General features: G+C 42.6%; 2 protein-coding genes across 7 annotated transcripts in view; one reads left to right on the top strand and one right to left on the bottom strand.

Moving 5' to 3' along the window:
* The window catches only part of Lyrm4 (LYR motif containing 4), a 119,956-nt gene extending 117,822 nt beyond the window's left edge, over positions 1–2,134 (bottom strand). The window contains exon 1 of one of the 2 annotated variants that reach the window (XM_052156704.1): positions 1,663–2,134. In XM_052156704.1, coding sequence (XP_052012664.1) covers positions 1,663–1,748 — 86 coding nt within the window. In that variant the 5' untranslated portion in view covers positions 1,749–2,134. The remainder of the gene's footprint in view (positions 1–1,662) is intronic. The other variant, XM_052156702.1, reaches the window with a different exon arrangement.
* Positions 2,135–2,192: 58 nt separating this feature from the next.
* Positions 2,193–24,662, top strand: part of Fars2 (phenylalanyl-tRNA synthetase 2, mitochondrial) — a 481,251-nt gene continuing 458,781 nt past the window's right edge. The window contains exon 1 of one of the 5 annotated variants that reach the window (XM_052156697.1): positions 2,193–2,342. The gene's annotated coding sequence lies outside the window, so the exon portion shown is untranslated. Of the gene's footprint in view, positions 2,343–2,367; positions 2,554–24,662 lie in introns of those variants that run through there. The other 4 variants (XM_052156696.1, XM_052156694.1, XM_052156699.1 and 1 more) reach the window with 4 other exon arrangements.

Raw genomic sequence — 24,662 nt, 5'->3', positions numbered from 1 at the left:
GTAAGAAACATTCCAAGTATTTACGCCCATGTTTCTTGTCTCCATCAACAGTAAGTAATAACAGGTATTTATGGGAACTCTTAAGTGTTTATGCCCCCTTTTCTCTAAATCCTATGTCATCACATAAAATCATGTTTCCTTTAACCACATGTTCACTGGGTATGAGCTCACTTGTCCAACCCAGGTGCTGGTCTCAGTTGATATGACAACTATATTTTCTCATCAGGTTTCTGAACTGGAAATACTGCTGGAAAAGTTGGTGCATCTGTCCACAGACTAAAGTAGTGCATAGCCTGCCTATCCTAGGACCCTGCAGCTAGAGAAGGCTCTACCTAGAGCCAGGTCTGTTTCAGGAGTTAACTGAAAAAAAGACACCCTGCCCATGCCTACACATGGTCACCTAAGGGCATAATGTTGATGATTTCTGAAAAGATAACGTGTGTGAAGGCCAGCTTGTTAAGTAATTGATAAGACTTGGGAAATAAACAACTGACATAAATAAGCAATCCACTGGGAAGAAATGAGCTGGTTTCATCCGGTTCTTGTTCTTAGGAGTACGGTTCAATCTCAAAGGATTCAGGTAATTTATCAATAAGACACCAAATCTCACAAAAACCCTAAAAGCTCTACAGAAATGGTGGGTCTGAAGTTTCAAAGAAGCAGAAACTGTGAAGGTGAAGATTCCAAGGTAGAGAGGTTTTATGTGTGTGTGTGTGTGTGTGTGTGTGTGGTGTTTTGTTTTTTGAGACAGGGTTTCTCTGTGTAGTCTATGGTGGCCTAAATTTCAGAGCTCTGGCTGCCTCTGCCTCCCCAGTGCTGGGGTTAAAGGTGTACACTACTATCACCCGGCGACTACTATTATAAACAAGTAGGGGAATAGGCAAAGCATGGGAAAAATGGGCGGAGTTAAAAAATGTAAATTTTAGTGCAGGAAAGTGAGGGGCACACACAGTACCTCACTAACATACATTTTTTTTGGTGTGTGTTTCTGTATAACTTAAAATACATTTCAGCTTTAAATGTTTTTGAAGAATTGATGTTCTCGTCCTTTTGTTACAGGTTCTAGACTCTAGGATCTAGCAGGAAGATCTCAGTTCGGTGAGGCAGATAAATTAAGAATTCAGTTTTTAAAGGCTTAGGAACTCCTTTTATCTTTAATACTCATTGTATGCGTAGGCCCTCTCCATCATCTTTTAATAAGAACGCATCTGATACTTGAAACCAACGCCACGAATTAAAACACTACTGAAATGAAAGGGGGCCCCAGAGCAAGCCATCAGTTTTGTGGCCACGTGGTCTGGGCTGACTGCTTCCACTCTTGTATTCTTCACGGCAAGTTTTATGTATGCCATAAATTTCCTTGTCCTAGCTTATCTTATTAGTTGTAGCTGCGTCCATCACTTTGTACTGAAGAAACAAGACACTTATCAACAGTCCTAAAGCCCCTACTCGGGAGTAGGTTCAGGAAGATGTCCAGGGACTTGAAGGGCAAGTCCTTGGCTCCTCCCCTCTCGGGCTCTGAGGGTCACACCTGGGGGTGGGCAGTTGCACGTGCGTGTCACTGGAGTGGAGCTTGTCACTATCACAGGTTATGGCCGCCTGATCCGCGACCCCCCGCAGTCAGAGCTGGGCACCCGATTCCCGGCCCTCCCCCCGGGTCACCTGTAATTGTAGGCGCTGAAATGCTTGCTCTCTCTGATCATCGCCCGGTACAGATCTAAAACTTGTGCGCGGCTGGAGGCTGCCATGTTGGAAACAAACAAACAAAAAAACTAATAACAAAACCAAACAGGTCCTTCTTCGTTGAGGTCCCAAGTTTAACTGAACCCAAATGTCAAACGATGCAAAAAGCACACTGGAAGGCAGGATTAGCGGCTCGGCCTGGCTCCCGGCCTGGCTCGCGTCCCGCGCGAGAGGTGGCGCCGCAGGCAGGGCGGCGGGCAGCTAAGGGGAGGCGCCCGTGTCCTGGAAGCTCCGCGTTCCTCACAGGCAGCCCCGGAGGCGGGAGGTCAAGCAGTCCAGTCCCAGGCCCGCTCCTTGGGAGGACAGTCACCGGCTGGAACACCGCGGCTCACAGCCACCTTAGCTTTCCGCACTGCTCGGGGGCGTGGCCGAGACCCTAGTGTCTCCGGACACCACGCCCCCTACACCTGCCCAGGCCCGGTTGCCTGGGTTACGAGGCGCGCTCCTAAGCCCCGCCCCTGCCCGGTTCGGCTGTCTTTGGCGCTGCCTGACCTGCTGTGTGCGACAGCGAGGGTGACTTTGCTTTGGCTCGGCCTAGTTGGCAGCCTGAGTTTATAAGTGTCATCTTAGCTGGGAGACTCAGAGCCAGAAGTGCGGAGGTAACTAGCTGGCGACTTCCAGGAGCACCGGCTTGTCTTTGGGCGAGCGGCGCAAGGGACCTCGGGCCAGGGCTTCTTCCCGTCAAGATGGCGGCGCCCAGCGCGCACAGGGTCTCAGTAGCCAGAGGTTAAGCTTAGTGACTACGGAGTGGTGTGTGGCCGCGTTGCGGACTTCGAAACGCCCGCGTTTGGTTTCCCCGGCGAACGCTGGGTGAGTGCTGGCCTTGCTGCAGAGTAGAGGTGTCAGGTCGCCAGTTATTGTGCACTTTGCATTCGGCTGTAACAACCATTTCCGGGATCTTCATTGAAGGGCTGCACTATTTTTTGTTTGTTTACTGATTTTTCTTTCTTTTCTTTCCTTTTTTTCCCCCTATTTTTGAGACGGGGGTCTCGTTTTCTAGTCCAGACTGCCCTTGAACTCTTGGTCGCAGCGTTCCCAGTGTTGGGATTACAAGCATGGGACACCATGCACTACTTTTTTGTTAAGAGCTCAGTTTTGTAGTGCATAAAAACAAACAAGCCGTAAAGTCTCGACTTTAGATGTCATGATTAATTAGGGAGCCCTTAGGACTTTAGGGGATTTCTTAGGCATTATTTCAGACCCAAGGCAAAAAGGGTTTGTCTCCTAATTTAGCCATTACGGACCAGCTTACTAAAGCACTTAAGTTTTTCGGTTCATTCCTTGATCTTAGGACTGTGCTGAAGAGAAGCTTTGGATAATTCTGATTATTGTGTTTGGAACTCGTTAGTTTTGGAATGTTGTTTTATATTAAGATGGTGCAATGAGCCACTCCTTTTATATTCTCCGCCCCTAAACACAGCAAAGTAATTTTAAGGATAATACTAAAGTCAGTTTACCGCGCCTTATCATTTGTTTTGGTGCATCAAGCTTTGAAATGATGCATGCTCTATTCGAAACAATCTGTGTTTTTCAGGTTCATGTGTTCACAACCTGTTGTCCGTGAATCGTATTGCCACTACTAGTCATGATGCAGTGGCAATCAAAGATATTGACCATACAGTGCTTTGATAAAAACCTCTTAAGCCCCTGTCTGATTTGTCTTAGTCAAAATAGATTTTTAAACTTTAAATTTAAGTTTTAAATAAATGGAACAGAGCTTGCCTTTTGTTCTCTTTCTGTTTGTTTGGTCAGGTCACTGACTCAAGTTTAATGAGATCCATTAATATTTTGAGTTTTATTTGTAACTTTTTAAATGGCTGATGACTATAAATTAGGTTTTCCCATTGTTACAGAGTCACAACAGAGCTTTGGTCTCTTGAAGTAATAAAATATTGATACTATTGATATAAAGTATAATGCCCCAGGAAAAACTACACATTACAAGTTACAGACAAAATTACCAGAATGAGAAGGAAAAACGTTTTAAATTATTTTGACTTATCATAAAAGAGTGGGGAATAAATTTTTAATGTATTTTACTTGCATCTTGAAAGTAAAATTAGGATAATTACTGTATGCAGTTCATGCCTAATTACAAAAGAGTTAATTACTAGTGTGTACAGTAGACATGGCTTATCTTTGTGTGATCAAATGAGGCTCATAGAATATGCAAAGTTAAAGTAGTTTGGGCAGCAGCTCTGTCAGTTAAAGAACAGTTGAGATTAGGAAACTGATAGCTTCTTAGTGTTAGGTAAAATTTGTCAGGCTATGGATTTGGGCTTTGTACTAGCAATGAACACAATCGACTTATCTAATGTAGAGTTAAATCACAGTAATTAAACATCATTCAAGAGGTCCTACAACCATTTCAATAATCAACTTGCAAGCTATTGAGTAGATGATTATGTTGCTGCCAATGACATTTTCTGTAAACACTTTAAGATCACGTTGTTGTTAGGATTCTAGCACCTACTTTGTTTGGTTTTGGATTTGTGCTTGATATTCATTCTATTTTGTTTTTCTTTGTTCAAATCACCTACTGTAACATGGCATTAGTGCTATTCCAAGTCTCTTCTCCTGCCACCTTTCTTTTCTTTCTTGGCTGTTTTGGTACTTGCTCTGTAGATCAGGCTGGCCTTGAACTGAGAGGTCCACCTGCTCCTGCCTCCTGGCTGTGTTCCCTTGCCACTGGATATTGCTAGGGTGGCAAAACATTGAGCTCTGAGAATTAGGGCCTTTAAGGTGGAGGTTGTGTTTGGGTTGGCTCTGAAGATTCAGGTTCAAGGGCCTTGAGAGCAGAGGCTTTGGTTTCAGATGTGGAGGTGCCTTCTTAGAGGAGGAAGCATTCCTTCTGTCTTTGGAAGAGTGAAAGGGAGACTCTCCTGAGGCTAGAGAGACTACAACTACCATAGAAACTATGGTGGGGAATCGATTCTTTCCAGAGCTGGGGGTAAGGGCATGCAGTGAGAAGATACTAAGTGATCTGAACCCTCATGTGATCTTGAATTATTCCTTACCTCTAAGGAAAGGCAAGCTGAGACAACAGATGATTTAGGCAGGACCAGTCAGTAGTGGCTGTGGGGCGAGGATGTAGTCTGTCTAGCTGTACTGCTTGCTGTCATACTTTGTACATGTGGTCTTCTGTGCCAGCTTCCTCTCTCTCTCTCTCTCTCTCTCTCTCTCTCTCTCTCTCTCTCTCTCTCTCTCTCTCTCTCTCTCTTCTGAGACAGTGTTTCTCTGTGTAGCCTGGCTGACCTGAAACTCACTCTGTAGACCAACCAGGCTGGCCTCAAACTCAAGGATCTACTTGCCTCTGTCTTGCAACTGCTGGGATCAGAGCTACATTGATCTTTCTGTCTCTGTCTGTCTGTCTCTCTGTCTCTGTCTTTCTCTCTTTCTCTCTCTGTCCCTCTCTCTTCCCTCGTTCCTCTCAGTTGTTTGCATTTACTGTTTGCGTGTGTCTTTGTGTGGTCTTGTGTGCTGTGGTGTACATCTGGAGGTTAGAGGATAACTTGAGAAAGTTGGTTCTTTCTTTCTACCATGTAGGTCCCACTCTTGATCCTAGGTTGTCAGGCTTGGCACCAGGCTCTTTTACCTATGTGGCCATCTTGCCATCTCTTATTAACTTTTTTAATAATGGTAAGTTATAGTCACATTGAAAGTTTAGTTTGGTTGGATCCTCTCATATTGTAAAGCTAATTCTTTCATAAAGTAAATCCTTTAAGTACTAACTGAAACTCTGAAGTGTTTTTATGCTTTTTCTTTCTTTCTTTTTTTTTTTTTTGTGGTATTACACTTCAAAGAGAAAAGGTTTGTTTGTTCGTGCATGCGTGCATTCGTGCGTGCGTGCTCGTGCATGAGAGAAAGAGAGAGAGGGAGAGAGAGAGAGGGAGGGAGAGGGTGAGGGGAGGGGCAGGGGATGAGAAGAGGGAAAGGGAGAGGGTGAGGGAGAAAGTGAGGGGGAGAGGGAGGAGAGGGAGAGATTTCTTTTTTTTTTTTTTGTTTTTGTTTTTTTCTTTTTTTTTTTATTCGATATAATTTATTTACATTTCAAATGATTTCCCCTTTTCTAGCCCCCCCCCCACTCCCCGAAAGTCCCGTAAGCCCCCTTCTCTTCCCCTGTCCGAGGGAGAGATTTCTATAGAGCATCTTTTCAAACAGACTTAGGGGAATCTTTCTTCTTTAATGGTTAGGTTCCTTAGCTTGTGGGCAACAATGATGAAATTGCCAGCCAGTTGTGCAAAATTTTTATTTTTTTAAACCAAATAATTTCTTCTTTTGTAAGGAAACTGTATTTTATTTCCCAAAGTTACCATTAACATGAGGATTCTTTGGCAGGTCAATATTCTGTTGCATAGTATCATCATCTTTTTATTACTACATATGAAGGGTAGCTATTATGTTTTTTGTTTCTCATGTATGAGAACGATGCTCTAATCAAGTTAGCTGTAATAAAAAGTAATAGTTATTAACTTATTTGGCTTAGTTTCTCTTATTTTAGCTTTGCTAGTCAGTTTGCTAGCATCTCATTTTAGTAATTTTTCTAAAGATAAATTTGAACTTGTGATTGACTCTTTTGAATGAGGACCAAGAGCTTTCACTTCCTGTTTGTGCCTGTCAGTTGGTTGTTTACTGAAAACCCTTGAGCTTTGCATGTTAACTTTGTTAATGTTCGTCAGACACTGGAGAAGTTTTCCCTCAGAGTCTTATTGTACTTGACACTTAGTGCTCTGCATTATTTCTATTTCTGTGGGTCAAAACCAGGGACCTGGGTGTTCAAGGCAAGCGTTCTCCCACAGAGCTGTACCTTTAGCTGTAGGTCTGTGATACTACCGTAACTGATTTCACAGTCGGATGTTATGCCTTTGAAATTATTCTGGTTAATCAGAAAGAGCTCTGATTAACCAGAGTCTATTCACAGAGATCATGCATGCTGTCTTTGCCATCACAGTGAATACTTCTGCGATTTAGTATTTCATAACTTATTAACAAAAACATTTATTTGCTGAGCACATTGGCAGCAATTTAGCTCAGTAAACTTGTTATGTGTGTGCGCACCTGTTAGCTTGAATTAATAATGTTTAAGAGTAATGAGAGCCTTTTGTGGAATGGATTACAGTAATGTTGGCAGACAGTACTACAGTTAGGTTTAGTTAATGAGGATAACTTTATTGGGAAAGTTATCTTCATAGTAATTCTTGGAGGAAGGTAGGTTAAGGAGTATTGGAATATTGCTATTGGAGAAAGTTTAGCATGTAGCACACTCTTTTTTGAAGTTTTTGAGAGAAAGATTCCATGTGTCAGCTTTCTGTCACTTAAACAGTATACATGAAACAACCCAGTGATAAAGAGGAGAGGTTTATTTTACCTCATGACTGTGCCTTAAGTCTATGGAGGCATATCCTATAGCGTGAGTGTCTTAGTTAGGGTTATTATTGCTGTGAGGAAACACCATGGCCAAAGCACCTTGGAGAGGAAAGGGTTTATTTTTAGCCTTTGCTTCTACATCCCTGTTCATCACTGAAGGAAACCAGGACAGGAAGTCAAACAGGGTATGAAGCTGGAGGCAGGCGCAGAAGCAGAGGCTGCGGAGGGGTGCTGCTCACTGCCTTGCTCCTTCTGTATGTATATATATATATTATATATACATACATATTACATATATCATTTTCATTCCGCTGTAGACTGTGATGTCTATGATCCTGTCACACAGCAGCAGTTCAGGATGTAGTCTGAACTCTCAGCAATGACTGCAAGCCCCTGTTGTCCCAGGGCAGTTCTCCAGCCTGCTCCATCCTTTCCTATTTTAATATGTGATTTTCTAATTCTTTTGGACTTCTTTTCTTTCTGGCCCATACCCAAGCTGGGGCTAGGCCAGCTACCCTGAATGCTCTTCCTTCTAATCGTAGTTAAGAACTACTCTGTGAATTACCGTCTTTAGCTGAAGCAGATCTTCCCCTTTGATGTGTCTCAGAATTGTGAAGTGCTTTTTCAGCTGAGAGTGTCAGGACTCCCACAGACAGCTGAGTCAGTCAAGCAGACTCACACCTTTGCAGTGGTTTTGTCAGCTCCTGTGACATGAGGCTCAGAATCCAGATGAAGCCTTCCTGTTGCCTGGTTTGAGTGACATTGCCTAAGACCTGGTGTTGTCCTTCTTCCTAACGAGTCTTCTCCACCGTCTACTTCATCCTCAGCTCCAGCCTGTCTTGGTTTTTACCACTAATACTTCTTGGGTGCTTGTTTGTTTCTAGAACCTCAGAAGAGGAGCAGAGCTTCTAGAGAAGGGGTGCCAGTCCATTCTTTTCACCCACTGGCCCCATCCACGTCATCCATCTTTGAGGCAGTATGATGCCAGGAACAGGGTTAGAATTGTTCAGTTTGAATCACCTGCCTGACTTTTAGAGGCCAGGTGGGTACAGCTGCTCTCAGTGGCTAAGCATGGACGGTGGGATATGAGTACGTTGGTGTGGGCTGCACACAGTGCAATGCTGGGAGTGAAGAGGAGGGGGAGGCGGTGTCTATCGTACAGAGCCACAAAATTCACTAGAGTGGTCCTGCCAGGGTTGCATGCTTCTTTATATTGTTGTTCAGCTAGTACTGATGTGGATGTTAGGTTGAAGATTGAGAACATGTACTGCCTCTGACTATCACCCTTCCCCCAATACTGTACATTTAGCTTTGCACATAGTGTTTGATTAATGAACATCAATGGTTGAAGGAACTAATTCATCTAGACTCGTAAGTGGCTAACCTGTGAAAATTAGCAGATGTACTGTTAGTTGTCTGTGAATCTGACAGAATTTAACTGCTTGCTCCTGACTGTTGCCTTGGTCGTAAGAATGAATGGTTTTAGGCAGCCATGGTAATTCAGCTCTCCACCCCCTTAAGTCACCTACTTCCTCCAGCTTGCCCTCCCCTCTTAAAGATTCCCCAGGGCCCCAAACAGTACCACTAGCTGTGGACCAGCTGTCCCACCATATGAGCCTATGGGGGAACATTTTGCACTCAAACCATAACAGTGTTATAAATACATTTGTTATAAATAAAGTTGAGTGTTCTTGCTTCAGCTTTTTAAAGTTTTGATTTAGAATTTATTGCTACATATTTTGAGGTTGTCTTTGCTACTTAGGAAGTTTTAGGATATTTTCATGTGTTTGTTTTATAGAAATCTGTTATGTATACACATAGATTAAGATCCTTTTCCCTTAAGAATGTTTGTATACAAAAGCCTCTCTGGAATAGTCACTCATCTCTCATAGTCTTCACTTGATTCAGGATCACTCAGATTAAATGCCATGTGTTGAGTGACTGTTCCCAGGTTGTAATTTAAGTCACACCCTCATGGTTTCACTATGTCTTCTAACTTCTCATTCTTTCCCTTAACTCTATGATTTAAAATTATATGTCTGTATAATGATAGGTTATTAGTGTCACAAAGACTTGTTGAAGAATAATGATATTTATTGCTAAAAAGCAGGAATCCTTGCAGTGTGGAATATTTGTGCCTTGGATGCTAGGAGTTTATTAAAGGGATGGGTATGCAGCTGACTTTGCAAAGTACAGAGGTGACTTTAAGGAGTAAACAGAATTTTATGGGTAAATGAACATTTTATCAATGTTTTAAAATAAGACATTGGTCACAAGATTAATTCCAAAGGTATTTGAGATTCAAATGGTTGAGCAGACAGTTATTGCATACAAATCCTTATGCACCCTTTGTTGTATAAGGTTGTGGTTCTGACAGTGTCTTGTGATAGTTCTTGTTATCAAGCATATGGCCTTAAAGATCCTGTCCTTCAAAAACCTTCCAGCTTTATTCATTTTTTTTTCTTGTCAGGGTTGGACACAAGCAACACTCTTTCGAACCTATCTAGTCTAATCCTAGTTAAGTGTTGAGTTCTTACATAAGTATGTTAATCCCACGGACAGAAGACCATGTCTGTTTTGCTCATCACTGTAATCATGACATAGATGCTCAGTAAATATTTAGTGAAGGAGTGAATGAAAGAAAAGAAGCCTCAAGTCTTTAGATTCTGTGTCTTTTGTCTATCTGATCGTTGTTGGTAACATGCTGTTTCTCTGTGTCTTAAAGTTTGTTCACTGCTCCCTGTTGGTCAGGGTTTGGGTGTAGATTTTATTGTCTCTGAGTTTATTAATGGGGCAAGCATCATGTTTTTTTTAGAAGAGTAGTGCACGTTTTAACTACCTTTTACTCTGGTACTTTATTCTTAAATTTGTGCTACCTTAAAGCCTGCTTTATGGGTACAATTTTAGTAATTTTGATTGAAGTGTCTGGTAAATAAAATTGTTGCTTTCCGTTCATGGAATGAAAGTCTTTGGTAGATGACTGTGTGGACACACTGTCAGACCTGCATCTGGAATCATGTTTGCTTTTGAAAGAGCAGTCTCCTGAGTTGTTGACACTGTTGCTGACTTACTATACTTCCTAATATATCCTATGCTATGATCTTAACACATGCTATGATCTTAGGTTGGTATTAGTTTTACTGTGTCTAAGAAGGGTTGTATGTTTTGTGAGAAGCATTTGGATTTCACAGCTGTGTAGACTTTTCATTTTGGTTTAGGTGATTCACTTAGCATTTGGGTGATGACAGTATTCATTTCCTGACTCAAGATACTTGAGATCAGTGAGGGTGAGTGCCTGAATAATTATGTTGGATGGGCTGGAGAGACAGCTCACCAGTTAAGAGCACTGACTGCTCTTCCAGAGGTCCTGAGTTCAATTGCCAGCAACCACACGGTGGCTCACAACCATCCGTAATGGGCTCTGATGCTCTCTTCTGGGGTGTCCTACAGTGTACTCATATAAAAATAAATAAATCTTTAAAAAATAATTCTGTTGGACACTGACATGTACCTCAGTTGTCTTAGAGACACAAACATGTTCCTACAGTTTGATCCTGGAATTATTCTTAACAGTTAAAGACTGATCTTCTGCAAGCCTTTGTGTCTGAAGGCATTGTGAGACCAGGTCTCCATTCTCAGAGGGGAAAGCCATAATTTATTTTGTTTGCTGAGACAGAAAAATTTTAAGAACTCAGAATTGATGTTTAAATTGTCTTCTCTTGTCTTTATTTCTCCAGAGAGTGGCTGCGTCCTCACCATTGCCATGTGCTGCCTAGAAACTTGAAAGGTTTTATCCAAGGCCTTTCAAAGTACAGTTATTTGATGGCCTGTAGTATTTTGAATTGCTATGATTTTGTCCATTGGAGGCAGGTGCTGGGGTTCAGTAAAAGGGATTCTTTGCTTCAGAGCAGACACTCTTTGTGTATGATCAGCTGGTTGAACTCAGGTATTGGCTGTGCTGGTCTACTTCCATCATTTCATTTATTACAGGAACTGTGGCTGTGTGGTTGTGTCCAGTCACCGTCTTATTGTTAGGGATTGCGTGGGATAGATTGTGAACTGTTACGGAAACTTCACAGAGTCACCAAGCATTTCTGCTCGCACTGAGCAGCAGGGCATAGACTTCTCAGGGTTTTCCCCTTGCAGCCTTGCAGTCTGGGCTTTGGAAGGGGCCTCTTGTGGTCTTTCCTGGGGTGACTCAGGGCGTCCAACTCAGGGTGCCCCCTCCAAAGCAAAGTGATTACATGTCAGTGTAATATGGCCTGAAGCTTCAGGTAGAAGTTTTCCTGATAGTCACTCACAATTTTTAGGGTTCTTTCTTTGCAAGGGTTACCAGACATTGATAAAGGAACCTGATTGGGACTTGCTCTCATTCCAGGTAAAGAAAACAGATATCATTACCCAAATTTTGGCAAAAATAAAACCAGAAGCCCACCCTGAAGCTTAGGACCTTTAAACAGTAGCAAACTCAGGTGATACTGATACTTGAACTGGAGATGTTTGATCCTGAAATGTTTGTTTTTTCTATATACTGTCATGTCACATTCAATTTGGTATTGTCAAGGAAGTCTCAAAACAACTAAGAAATAAATTATATTTACTGCTTTCTTTTTAAAGCATCTTTCTACACTGGGTGAACATTCATTTCTGATCCCTTTGTTGTCCAGGGGTTGGCTATTCTGTATTCTCTTTGGTTCTGTGTTTAAAGAAATTAGAGTCAGAGTGACTATAGTGAGTGATTATCCACGCACACAGCATGCACGTGGCGAGCTTTCTTCAGTGATGGACAAGAATGAGCTGTGCTCTTCCATTTTGGTGAGGATCCTTCCTAGCCTTTTGTTTCCCAATTTGGTATCGGGTTCTCCTCCTTCCCTGTCCCCTTCCACCCTCCACACCTTGTTTAGGTCCTCCGACTTTTGGAAAATTGATGGAAGTTTTAACAGATTCCTGGCCAGGCAATGGTGGCACTTGAGAGGCAGAGGCAGAGGCAGAGGCAGGTGGATCTCTGTGAATTTGAGGCAAGCCTGGTCTTCAGAGGGAGTAGAGGCCAGCTGGGGCTACACAGAAATCCCTGCCTCAAAACCAAACCAAAACAACACAAACAGAAAAGATTCCTGGTCTCGCCAACTCAGTCATTTGGCATAGTGGTTTCCAGCCAGTGTGGGAGCAAGGGAGAATCACTACTTTTATACAGCAAGAAGGACTCCCATGAATTCTTGTGTGCCCCAGTGCCACTTGTTACAGTTTTTAACAGATGTATGTCATCCCATTTTTCAAACATGCAGCTACCATACTGGTGTGATTTATTAGTGTTTCATGTAGCTGAATTTCATGCTGTTTATTGAAATTATATATCTGGTCTTAAGAGAGGTGGATTTATTTCAGAGTTAAAACTTTTACCTTAGGCTAGAATAGCTTAGGCGCCCATGGTGACTTCCTAATGAAGGAAGAGCAGCTCTGCCTCTTTAGCCTGACAGTTCCCAGCTGGCCTGATAGCTCCTGGGCTTCAGGGCTTCTTCTTAGCCCCTCACTAATGTGGCTGAAGCACGTTCTCTCAGTCTGTGCTAATTTCAGGGACCAGGCCATCTTTGGCCCACATCCTTGGTAACCATAGACAATCAGTAAACTGTCTTGCATGAAATGCAGCTTCAATTTTGTGTATGTGCTGGACAATATTAGGATACATGTAGAAGTAAGCTAGTAACTCGACAGTATTTTGCATTGGATTCAGTAGACATTTGCATAGGCTTCTACAAATCTGCCATTTGGTCTGTGATTCAGTGCAAGATCCTACTAATGTGGCCATTTCATGATTTACTTCTATTTTTGTGTGTTTTGATTTCTTTCATTTAGCAGAACTCTTGTATTTAGGTAATGTGAGTTGTGTGTGGTTCTGCCTGGGAAGTCCAGCTCTTTCTGCTTCTCTCTGTTTGTGGTTGAATACTTTGCAAGCTCGGCTCCCTGTTGACTACGCACACCTGGCTCATTAAGCACCAGTACCTGGGAAGTTGGCTGTGGCGCCATATGGTTGATGTTCCTGACAATAAGCGGCACAGCTGGGATTTGAAGTCAAATATGGACTGAGCAGACATCCTCAGAAGTCTCCATGTTGAGCAGTTCTCTTACTGTGTCCTGATATTTCACCAGATTGTGTGCTCCCAGCTCTCTGCTAGGACTTGGGTCTGTGGTCTTCCCATGTGTGCATTTCACTGAATCCTCCTCTTAGCTTCCCCTCTCTCCATGCCAGCTTAGGTTCTGTGTTACTAGTCTTGATGCTGTGACAGAATAAGAACACCATTATGAAGGATGGGTTTATTTTGGCTAATGCTTTAGGCGGACAGTCCACCCACATGATCACCTTGTATTTTCAGTAAGGAAGCAGAGAGCAATGACTGCTTTTGCTTAACTAGCTTTCTCCTTTCTTTCACTCTGGTGGGGTGGAACCAGTCACATTAGAGGTCGGCCTTTCTACTTCAGTTAACCTCATCTAGGTAGTACTTCACAGATATGCGCAGTGATTTGTTTTTATGGTGGTTCTAAATCTCATCAAGTTGACATTCAAGATTAACCATCACACGGCGTCTTTTTTGATAGCGTCATAAGGGTCCTTAGACCAATGCAGCTCTCGTTCTCGTCATTACCGTCTGCTGCTTTGTTCCCGTGCATTTGCTGGGAGGCTTGATTGCAGTGTAGGGGAGATACCTTATGAGTCTATCTCTGTGTCTGTCTTCCTGGCTCCTTACCATGTTATTTTTGTTTGTCATTTGGTGATATTGTATGTGTGATCCATATGTTGAATCCTCCCTTCCCCGAGATATTTGTCAAATACAACTTACCTGTGTTTGTTTAAAGTTTCTGTTTTAAAGTGTCTGTTTAAAATTTCACTTAGTGGGCACAATGCTCTCCTGATTGAAACTTGGTCTCTTATCCATGCCTTCTCCCAAGGACCATTTCCCATGTACCCAGCCACGGGAAATTGTGGTGGCATATAGTTATTTTGTAGTCCTGTTTTGAGTTTTCTTTCTCTGCTCATTTAGGCTTCATACAGAGACCCCTGTAATGTCAAGATTAGGGGGAGGAGAGTAAAGGGATTGAGTGGTTCTGTGTTAGCTGGGTGGATTAGTCCAGGAGTTTAACAAACATTTCCCTGGACTTTTCCAAAGCACAAAGCTAGACTGGGTCCTTCCAACTCCATCTTCCTTGAATGAACTGTTCCTCTTTGGTCTGCTGTGTCCTCCTGTTTGCTCCTGGCTCATCTGAGGAACTTGCACAGAAGGCATGTTCTCGGTGTCCTTTCACTTGTCCGTGTGCATTCTTGGGAAAAGTGTTGCTCAGGACAGGCAGTCTGTCATGCTGTCTGCAGCCCAGGAGTCAGAGTGCCTGCCCACTGTGCACAGCCACCGGGACGTCTCCCAAGAGGTCCCCTGCACCTGCTATTGGCTGCTTTCTGCTTTCTGTGCCACCTGGGTGCACATTCATGGTTTATCTCACCGTGTGTCACACACATCTGCTCCCGACTAGGCTGTTAGGGAGGCAGATGCATTTCTTACTCTTCCATGCAAAAAGGGAAGCAGGGGCTCCTTCGAGCTTCCTTGAAGGGATTCTTATTTGTATTTGTAGATATGTATTTATGTTGAAGAAGTCATTTATGATCATGTTGCTTTCTTCTCTGCTTGTTTCTTCTTCTATATGAACTATAATGATACTTTTATAAAAGTGTTTGTTAATGTGTTGCTTTTAACAGCTGTATGTATCAGTTGGGAAACTAGCTTTTCTTCTGTCAATCTGTGACAGTTATCTGCTGACTGCTCCTCAAATTTTGCAGCACTTGCAGAGTTTTTGACAGAGATTTTCTATATAAATTTGCATCTCATGTTATGTGTTTTCCTTGCTACTCAGTAATCTGTACCTCCACTTTGAGTACTGGCCAGCTGACCAACCTTAAGATTGAGAATGATATTACAGTTCCTCATATATGAACAAGCAGGAGGTAAACCTATGGTATTCTCAATAATTTTTTCCATTTTTTCCCCAGTAGGTTGTCAGTTTATACACAAGGACTGTTATACAGGAGTTGAAGTTAAAGTTTAAAGTTTAGTGAAAATTAAAGCATCCATATCTCCATTAGTAGCTTACTGTACTCTTCTGTATTGTATTGCAAGAGGAAATTAAATCTAAATATTCAAGAAGGAAACAATCTGAAAGATGTCTTTTGTTTGGGTCATCCTTCTCTGTGAGTTGGAGAAGATCTGACTCATGAAGAGTAGATTAGATTCCAAAAACTCAGGCAGAGTAGTGGAAATAAATTCAGATACACTCAGCATCCACCCATGCTCTACACTTTATGCACACCTCAGATTCAATTTTTGAGAGGACTCTGGAGAAAGAAGCACTTTGCTGCCTAATAGACCATAAGTTGAAGCTTGTAGGGGAGCTGATTTTACTGAGGTATCAAAGCTGGACCTTGAACCCAAGGCCACAGGACCCCAAAACCACAGATGTGTTTGTTTTTGGGGTTTGGATTCTTTCTTGGCTAAGTATTCTGTCCTTCCCTGAGGTGGGATGGCTGGGCCTCTCAGGCTTTTTCTTTGATATTCAGATTCATCCTTCTGTTTGCTTCACAGTTTGGCATGGCTAGCCACAGTGCTTAGCACAGAAGCAAAGTGTTTTCCAGTTGGCCATCACCCATCCTCCTTTCTGGCTTCAGCTTGCTTATAGCTTGTAGGTTTACAGCTGTGCCGTTTTGGGAAAGAATATACTGAGTACGTGTTGTGCATGGGGCAGTGAGCTAAAGCATTGCCTCCCGCCACCACCCAGTCTGCGCTTGGCACCCTCTCAGTTTTGAAATACCCGCTTTCCCAGCTTTGATCCTTATTACTGCATCCTGGTAAAGTTTGACAAAATATGAGTTCTGTTTTATATATGTGAGAACTGGAGCTGAAAGAGTCACAAATGTGTCAGGAATACGTAGCTAATTGACGGTTCAGCTGGGATTTGAACTCCAGTGTGTCTGACTGGAAGTCTATCCTTCCGTCGCCCATGTACTTGCTTCGTGTTTCTGTGTAGGAGAAAGGGTTTGAGTCTTCATGAAGGCCATGCTGACTTTGTCAGTTTTCAGGTCCTAGCTTTGTTAACTGGCAGATGAATCATTTTTGGTCTTATTTGTCTACTGGTTTTCTACCATGGTTTTTTGTTAGGTAACCAAGAAAAATGTCTTGATACCAGGGCTCTTATACCATAGGGCAGAAATTACGGAGAAAGGAAGATAGTTTTAGTCCATTATTGGTAGTGAGGCTTGAAAAAAAAAAGACTTTAGGGACATGATGTCAGCAGGCCCCAGCAGCTGCCTGAGATGCAGGGGACATGAGTGCGCACCTGTGTGCTCATGCCAGTTCTTACCATCCCTGAGGCACAGCACTGAACCTCTGAACTCAGGAGGATGAAAATACCTTGCATGCATTGCAGCTCTGAGGCCCAGCACGCAGAGTTCTCTGGTTAGGTCTACTGGGAACTTTGCTTAGTGAGCCCCTTTGGTGGGAGGGAAAAGCTGCTCCTTAGACAGAATGAGCCCTTTACTAGAACTTTCCTTCTCTTACTAAGCAGTTTTTAGGATTTATCTTGTCTTTAATCTCAAGACATGCCACAGTGAGTATTACACCATGATTTCTTGCTTCCCAGTTTAACAAGTCTTCTTGTAATGTATAGACCTTGTGCTTTCAGTTCCTTAACAGCAAATCTATACAGCCAAATCAGGCTGCAGGTGCCATGGCCTGGATTTATATCCCAACTTGCTGGCAAAGTGCTCTTTAGTCAGACTTTATACAGAAGGTGGGAAGGAAAGTTAGGAGCTTCCTGAAAATGACCAGTACCTCTGGCTTTTCACTTCTGTGGTGCTTTGAGTAAGAGTGCCCCATAGGCTGTTTGTAACTGTTTGGAAGGAGTAAAGGATTAGGAGGTGTGGCCATGATGGAGGAAGTATGTCATTGGATTTTTCAAAAGCCTACAGTAGACCCAGTGTGTGTGTATGTGTGTCTGTGTGTGTCTGTGTGTGTGTCTGTGTGTGTCTGTGTGTGTGTGTTTGTGTGTGTCTGTGTGTGTCTGTATCAGGATGTGGCTCTCAGCTCCTGCCCCAGCACTATAATCTGTTTGCATGCCACCATGCTTCCAGCTATGATGATGATGGACTCACCCTCCGAACCTGTAAGCTCGCCTCCAGTTAAGGGATTTCTGTCATAAGAGTTGCCTTGGCCATGGTGTCGCCTCACAGCAATAGAATAATAAGACAGCTTTTTCCAAAATATTATGATTTTTATTAAATAATGTTTTTTACTCATGTCATTTTAACTCATAATGAAATTTCATATGATGTAGTATTTGCATGTGAAGTGGCACTGTGTGGAAATTTAGGTACTTAAAAAACCTAAGGGTAGGTATGGTCTCCTACATTGCAGTTATGTACTAGATGCAATTTGAACTGCAGAAATAGCATTTGAAACACATAGCAGAACATTTTTTTGAGCACAGTATTAGGTATTTCATGAATTCAATGCTGAATTGAATAACTGGACAATTTGAGAGGCAGTTTAAGGCATTTTGGGTCTTCACACTTCTGAAAATTTGTAAATTGTCAGTTGAAAGCAGTGGTTGATTCTGGCTACACATTGTAGTCATAGGCTGTTTGTAGAATTACTATCAGGAAACATGCGCACCACAATCTATCAAAGTCTTTGGAGGTTGTGTCTTGACAGGAAGATTTTAAGATAGCTTCACACTTTATCTGTTGTTTAGGAAAAGCTGAGGACAGATGGTCTTAGTACTTCCCAGGATACATGCCTGTGCTAGGGATCTGGTGGTGCTAGCATAGTCTTTGAAGTCAGAGCCTCTTTTGTACTCTTAATTGTTTCCTCAATAGATGCTACCTTGTGTCTCTTTTTAATGCACAGTAAAGATCTCAAAATGAGCTGGGTCTAGTAACACTTGTGTGCAATCTCTGGTACTTGAGAGGCAGGAACAGAAGGATTGTCAGTTTTAGGTTTGCCTGAGCCTAGTAACAAGTTTTCACTTAGCAGGAGCACCCTGGGCCTTTTTTCAAAATAGACAAGTGAAACAGGGCTAGGGTGCAGCTTAGGGTGCAGCTTAGGGTGCAGCTTAGTGTTAAGTGCTCGCCTGTGTGCACGAGGCCTCAAGAACTGATGAGAGATATTTGCTAGTGGGCTATATCTCTTTTACCGTATAGGTAGAAACGACTTAGGATGGGTGAGCTTTGATTTTGTGGAATTTACTGTGGTACAAAGGTGTTATAAATTCACATTGAGTTAACTGCATAGAGAAAGGAGTACTTAGAATTTTGAACTTGAATCTTTGCAGGGCCAAGGATGTATGAGAGGACCTTCTCTTGGATGCTGTGTATTGGCAGTGAGCCACTCCTCCAGGCTGCACTGTGGTTATGAGGCCCGGCGGCCGTATACGCTCCAGTGCGCTGTTGCTGAGCTAGAGTGTACTTTTCCTTACGTGGTTTAGATGTGCTTCCAGGTTTTGTTAATTTAAACTTGCCATGGCCTATTAGTTATTTTCTCATTGCTGTGACAAAACACCTGCCCCCTGCCTCCTAAACAAGGTTAAAGAAGGGCTCATTTTGACTTACATTGAGGGTTAGGGAGAATTCACAGGAGCTACAGTAAGAGAGAGTTGGTCACATTGTGTCTGTAGCCAGGAAGCAGAGAGGAGTCAGTCGGTCCTCAGCCTGCTTGCTTTTTCCTCCTTGTACCTAGTTCCGCATCCCAGCCCATGGAGTGGTGCCACATTCATGCAGGGTCTTCTCCCCTCGGTTAAAGCTTTCTGGAAGCACCCCTCCAGACAGGCTCGGCTGTGCGTCTCCTAGGTGCCACATTTCAAGCTGACAGTGAAGATGGGTTGACAGGGTGTAAGCGTCTTAAGGGACGGAGCACCCACACTCGCTTCAGTTCATACTGATTGCACCTTCCAGTGAGGCATGGTGTGCGACCACTGTTGAAACAGAGATGTACCTGCCTCAACCCTGGCTATGTCAGCAGTCATGCAGGTGGTGGCTGTTGGGGGTTTGGGATATCTAGGGAGAGGCGATGTGGTGACACCCCATCGGCTGAGAAGGACTAGGGTTTCCTTCTATCCACATGTTCCTGACTCTATAATCCGTGCAGCACAGGGACCAGATTTGATTGGTATGCCCTGAGACAATGTCCGTCTGTGCCCACTACATACTACCCAACCTCAGAATACTGTGGTGCAGCCGGGAGGTGGTGGCGCACGCCTGTAATCCCAGCACTCTGAGAGGCAGAGGCAGAGGCAGGCGGATTTCTGAGTTTGAGGCCAGCCTGGTCTACAGAGTGAGTTCCAGGAGGACAGCCAGTGCTATACAGAGAAACCCTGTCTTGAAAAAAACCAAATCCAAAAAAACCAAAAAAAAAAAAAAAAAAAAAAAAATTCTGTGGTGCAAGGGGATTCTTTACCTCTTCTGGTATTTAAGCCAGATTCAACTGGATGCCACTCTGTAATTAACTTCTCCTTTCTCCTCAGTTATGTGGTAACTGAGGAGTGGGATAAAGCCACAAGGAGTGAGAGCTTAGAATTTTATTCAAAGCTTGTGCATGTGTAGACTTCACTGGCTCACAGGATGGTTTTATTTTTATTTTTATTTTTACTTTTTTTTATTTTTTGTCACTAGTGAGGGGCAGACATCCCTTTGATACAAGTCAGCTATTGACCTTTGACCATCTGAAAGACTTAAAAGAAATCAAAGCCCAGCTAAAGTGTCCATGTAGAACTGCAGAATGGTTTGCATTTGAAATAAAGGGAATTGACTTCAGAGGTGTAGAGCTACCTGTCTGAGGAAGGAAAATGTGTAATAGTTCCAAATGGATGACTGGAGATGTGCTTTCTTTCTAAGTTCCAAGGATGTGTGCTTATAAGAAAGGGACAGATTCATAGTTGAGTGCAACGGAACTTGTTATGTCAACCTGCCTGGCCCCAAATGCTTTTGTAAGTCAGCCCTACAGGGTGTGAAGTGCGCCGAAGAGACCAAAGCTGAGCTGAGGTTTTAAGTACGAGCATCTTATCGAAGTGCCGGGTTTAGGGTGGACTGCTTTCAGATGTTTATGGCACTTTGATTGTGCACTGGGTGTTTAATTCAAAACATGGAAGAACATGGGCTTGCTCAGCAGTGCCGCCCATAGAATCCTAACTCAATTCTGTCCATTTCACAGCTCTTATTTCAAGGAAGTTCATAGCCTGTTTCCGATATCCATACTTGAGTAAATGACTGAAGTGCTGAGAAACAAATAGTTGTGAGGTGGTGTCAGGGTCCAGCTGTTTAAACTGCACAATAGTTACCTAGAACATTTCCTTGTTCATAGTATAGTCTACCTCTTCCTAACCCAAATCATACCTCACAGAGGCTCCAGCCATTGAAGCTTTGAGTTACTTCATTATCATCTTGACACACAGGACTGAATGTCACCCTAAGCCCACAGGGAGTCTTGATCTTCCCCAGCTTGTGTGGGCCACAGGCATAAATATTGACTTTTCCTCACTTCTTCAGTCTAAAATGAAGTGAAGATGTCTGTCCTCTCCTTACCCCCAGAGACAGTGTAGAGTAGTGACTCTCAACCTGGAAGGAATGATCCTTTCACAGGGGTCACCTATGAACACTGGAAAACACAGATATTTGCATTATAATCCATAACAGTATCAAAATTATAGTTATGAAGTAGCTAATAATAATTTTATCATTGGGAGTCTCCACAACCTGAGGAACTATATTAAAGTTTGTAGTATTAGGAAGGTTAAGAAACTTAGAATAGAGTTTAAGAACACTTTGATTTCTCTCCTTTGTTCTTCTGTAATTAATAGTCGGATACTTTACTTAGAATGTCCACATTAGTGACCTTTTACTTGAAAGAAGCTGAATTTTAATTATTGAATTATTGAAATATGTTTAGACAGAGAGTGTTTGAATGTGTGGATTTGAAGTACATTCTTTAGCATTGTGGTTTACAGTTCTTTACCCTCGTTGGGCCCGTTAATTTGTTTTACATTAGCCTGTCATGGCACATCTTTTGTATTCGATTTTTCAGTTAGTAAGAGATGTGACATTCTTAAATACTTTCTAGCAGAGGGGGTTCTGTTTTCTTCCCCGTAAAAGAAATGCAGCAAAGAGGGAAATAGCTCAGCTCCCTGGAAGCAGAGAGGAGGGTGGTGGCATCTTCCTGTCATTCTCAGGAGAAACTGCATACACCAGAGGACAAAGGCTGTAGCCATCCTGTGTAACTCTCCTTCCTACAGTCTGTTCAGGAGTCACAGGGATGCCTCCTGCAGGGGCTTGTGGGTACCAAAGGTGGTTTGGGTTGAAGCTGGTGTACCATTAGGGACCTAATGACCTCTTATCAGAAACTTCAGTGAAAAGGGCAGAGAGAAAGAGATGATAGAACCTCAGAATTCATGTAAATGGACCTGGGAGTTGCTATGTGTGTATATTTATGTTTACTGCCCCTCCCAAATATATTAAAACCCATTCCTACCTAAAAGATTTGAGGTTGAAAGGTCTCAAGATCTGCAATTAGTAAGCTGGAGACACAGAAGAGCTAGTTGTTTTTGTTTTTGTTTTTTTTTTTGTTTTTTTTTTTGTTTTTTTTTTTTTGTTTTTAGAATTATTTTCCTCTGTGCTGGGTTTACTTTGAGGGTTTGTTTCCCTACCTAGATACCTACAGAGACCCCCTCAGACAGGACCTGAGGGATGGCAGACTTTAAAGCTTGTCATCAGAATGGTCTTCTAAAGGCTGAGGGCTGTTCACTCCCATCCTCCCCCCCCCCCCCACACACACACACACTGTAGTGGCTGTGCTGAGGGCCTACCACATTGCAGCCAACTGGGAAGGCTTGTTCACTCTACTTCTTATTCTCAGCAGCTCAGTATTGTGGAAGGCTGTGGGGTTATTCGTCTATGGTGAAAATAATGATAATGCCCTTAAGTAGAATGTTTCCATGATGAAAATATCTCCATTGCCCATGCTAACAGTGGCAGGGAAAGACACAGCCAGTTAAAATTCACAGTAATTTAGAAGCTCATTCAAATCTCTCTTTCCTCTGCTAAGAAGCAACAAAATTGATAGCTCTTTTGTACATGCCCACTCAGAAGTTGATATGTCAGGTAATGAGATTACCAAAAGACAGGTGATTTAAAGGAACGGGGTGGGTGCCTGGGGTTATATATGGGCTGGGCTCTAGCTTCCCCTTGAAACTGATTTGGATGTCACCCTAAGTACTCTGCTTGGTGTTTCAAGTTAATGAGACAGCTACAAAATACCCTAAATTACTGTCTAGAGTATGCTCAGCCATTGCCACGCTGAGTACCATGGCACTCAGTTCCCAGTCTTGAAACTTGGTTTGTGTCTTGTTTTTTATGAAGACGTATTTGTCTAATCTGGGCTTCCTTAGATAAGCTTCCCGTGCCTTTTTTTTTTTTTTTTTTTTTTTTTTAATCTAAAACCATGGTTCCCCACTTCCACCTTTAAGGTTTCTCTTAGTCTCTTTATTAAACTGCCAGCTTCCTCTGTTCTCTGTCTGCAGTTAGCACAGAGCCCATCACAGACCAGGTGTCCTACAAACATTTATTGAAGGAAGCAGGACAAGGCTGTATTTCAGGAGAAGGCACTTAGGTGTTTTGAGTAGTTCTAGAGGAGTGTCTAGCACACAGGCTGGTGGTGGGCGCATTTCTTATTTCTTTCTCTCATAATCCAGCCAATGCCACAAGCGGCTCTGGAGTGCTTGCAGCATGACTGTGGAATGGAGGGACAGACTTTGTGTCATACAATTTTAATTAACTAGTCACAGATGGCTAGTGATAACTTTATTTGATATCCTATATCTTTAGGATGAGATTTTATTAATTTCTGACAATTGAAAACATTGTCACCGACTACTTTGCCAGCAAACACTGGCAATTTCTAGAGCTAGAAAGACCTTGTAAAGGTCTGTGTATATACTTCATTTTCTATACATCGATGCTTAGCTATATATTTTACCTGAAATTTGTAAAAAAAAAAAAAAAAACCCAAAAACTTATAGTCTTCAAAATAATTTAATGATGTCTTGCTGCATTTTCTGTCTAGTCATTGGTTTTACTATTTTAATTGTATTATTTAATTTGGCTGGAGCCATCCTAGGCGTTCATTTGACAGGCTGTCTTCTTCTTCTTTTTTTTTTTTTATATTTTTATTTTCTATATTCTTTGTTTATATTCCAAATGATTTCCCCTTTCCCGGATCCCCCCTCCCCATATGTCCCATAAACCTTCTTCTCTCCGTCCATTCTCCAATCGCCTCCCTCCTTTTTTCTCTGTCCTTATATTCCCCTCCAATGCCAGATCAATCCTTTCCAGGGTCAGGCTGTCTTCTGAAACATGGTTGGATTTACATCACATTCAGGTGCTCTGCGCTTCGTGTGGCTCAGCATTGCTTAAGCTGCGGCTAGCAGCAGCCTGGCTTGATCCTAGAGGAGAGCCAGTTTTCCAGTGAAGAATAGGGTTTCAAAAGAGAACTGTCACAGTGAACTTGACCGGCACATTAGCACTTTCCAGGTACAGGCAAGCTTTAATGAGGAATTAGCAGAAGAGACTTTAATTAGATTTGCGGAGGTCAAGACACACTCAGGTGCTGTGATGTAGACCTATAATAGAATAGCTTTGACGCGCCTGACAGGTGGCTGTTGCATCCTTCAGGTCTAAGGATAAGAGATGAAAAGAGCTTCGAGTTGTACCTTTTACTGCCTTAAGAATAAACATGGAAGCCATGTTTCAGGATGGATGTTTTTGTTGTAGGAGAGCTTATAACAGAGAAATCGACCACTTCAGCCAGTTTTATGTATACCATATACGGACCTCTCATGCACTGACATTGGGGGATACTATCACCAATGTGCTTTCCTCAGAGCTGTTTTTATATCTCCTGAGACAAAGTCCTGAGTCTCCTATACAGCGATTCCAATTTCTGCCACTTCCTGCACTCAGCAATCATTCCACTTCCTGCCTGCAGGCTTGGCCATGCATGAAAACCTGTGTCCATAGCCACTGTCAGGCCGATACATGGCACTGACACCTGAGTGTCTTCAGGGATTGTGTCACTTAAAATGACTGCAGCCCGCTAATTGCCTCACACTGGGAAATGGGAGACACTTCTTATTAAGGACACAGAGCCATCCAATTTAGTCACGGCTTCTGGCCTTCACTAACCTTACATCTCCCCCTGAGTCTGATCATTTCCCTCATTTAAGAAAATAATAATTCTTGAAAATTACTTTTACAGTGACAAGTGCTAAGATTGAGTTTCTTGAGTATATACTTGGTTTTCAAACTTTTTACCAGTTTCCATCAAGAAAAACCGTAACAGTCACACTTTTAAAGTATGTTCTGGTTTATCAGTGTAAAGACTCAGGCTCACTGTGCAGAGCAGTACATATGAATCAGTGATTTCAAGATGGAGTTGTAGCCATTTAATGAGCAACATGAAGTTTTGCAGTTG

This window comes from Apodemus sylvaticus, chromosome 14 (assembly GCF_947179515.1).
Source record: "Apodemus sylvaticus chromosome 14, mApoSyl1.1, whole genome shotgun sequence".
Classification (NCBI taxonomy): Eukaryota; Metazoa; Chordata; class Mammalia; order Rodentia; family Muridae; genus Apodemus; species Apodemus sylvaticus.
The sequence above is the reverse complement of the archived record's forward strand: the minus strand, read 5'-3'. Positions and strand labels throughout refer to the sequence as shown.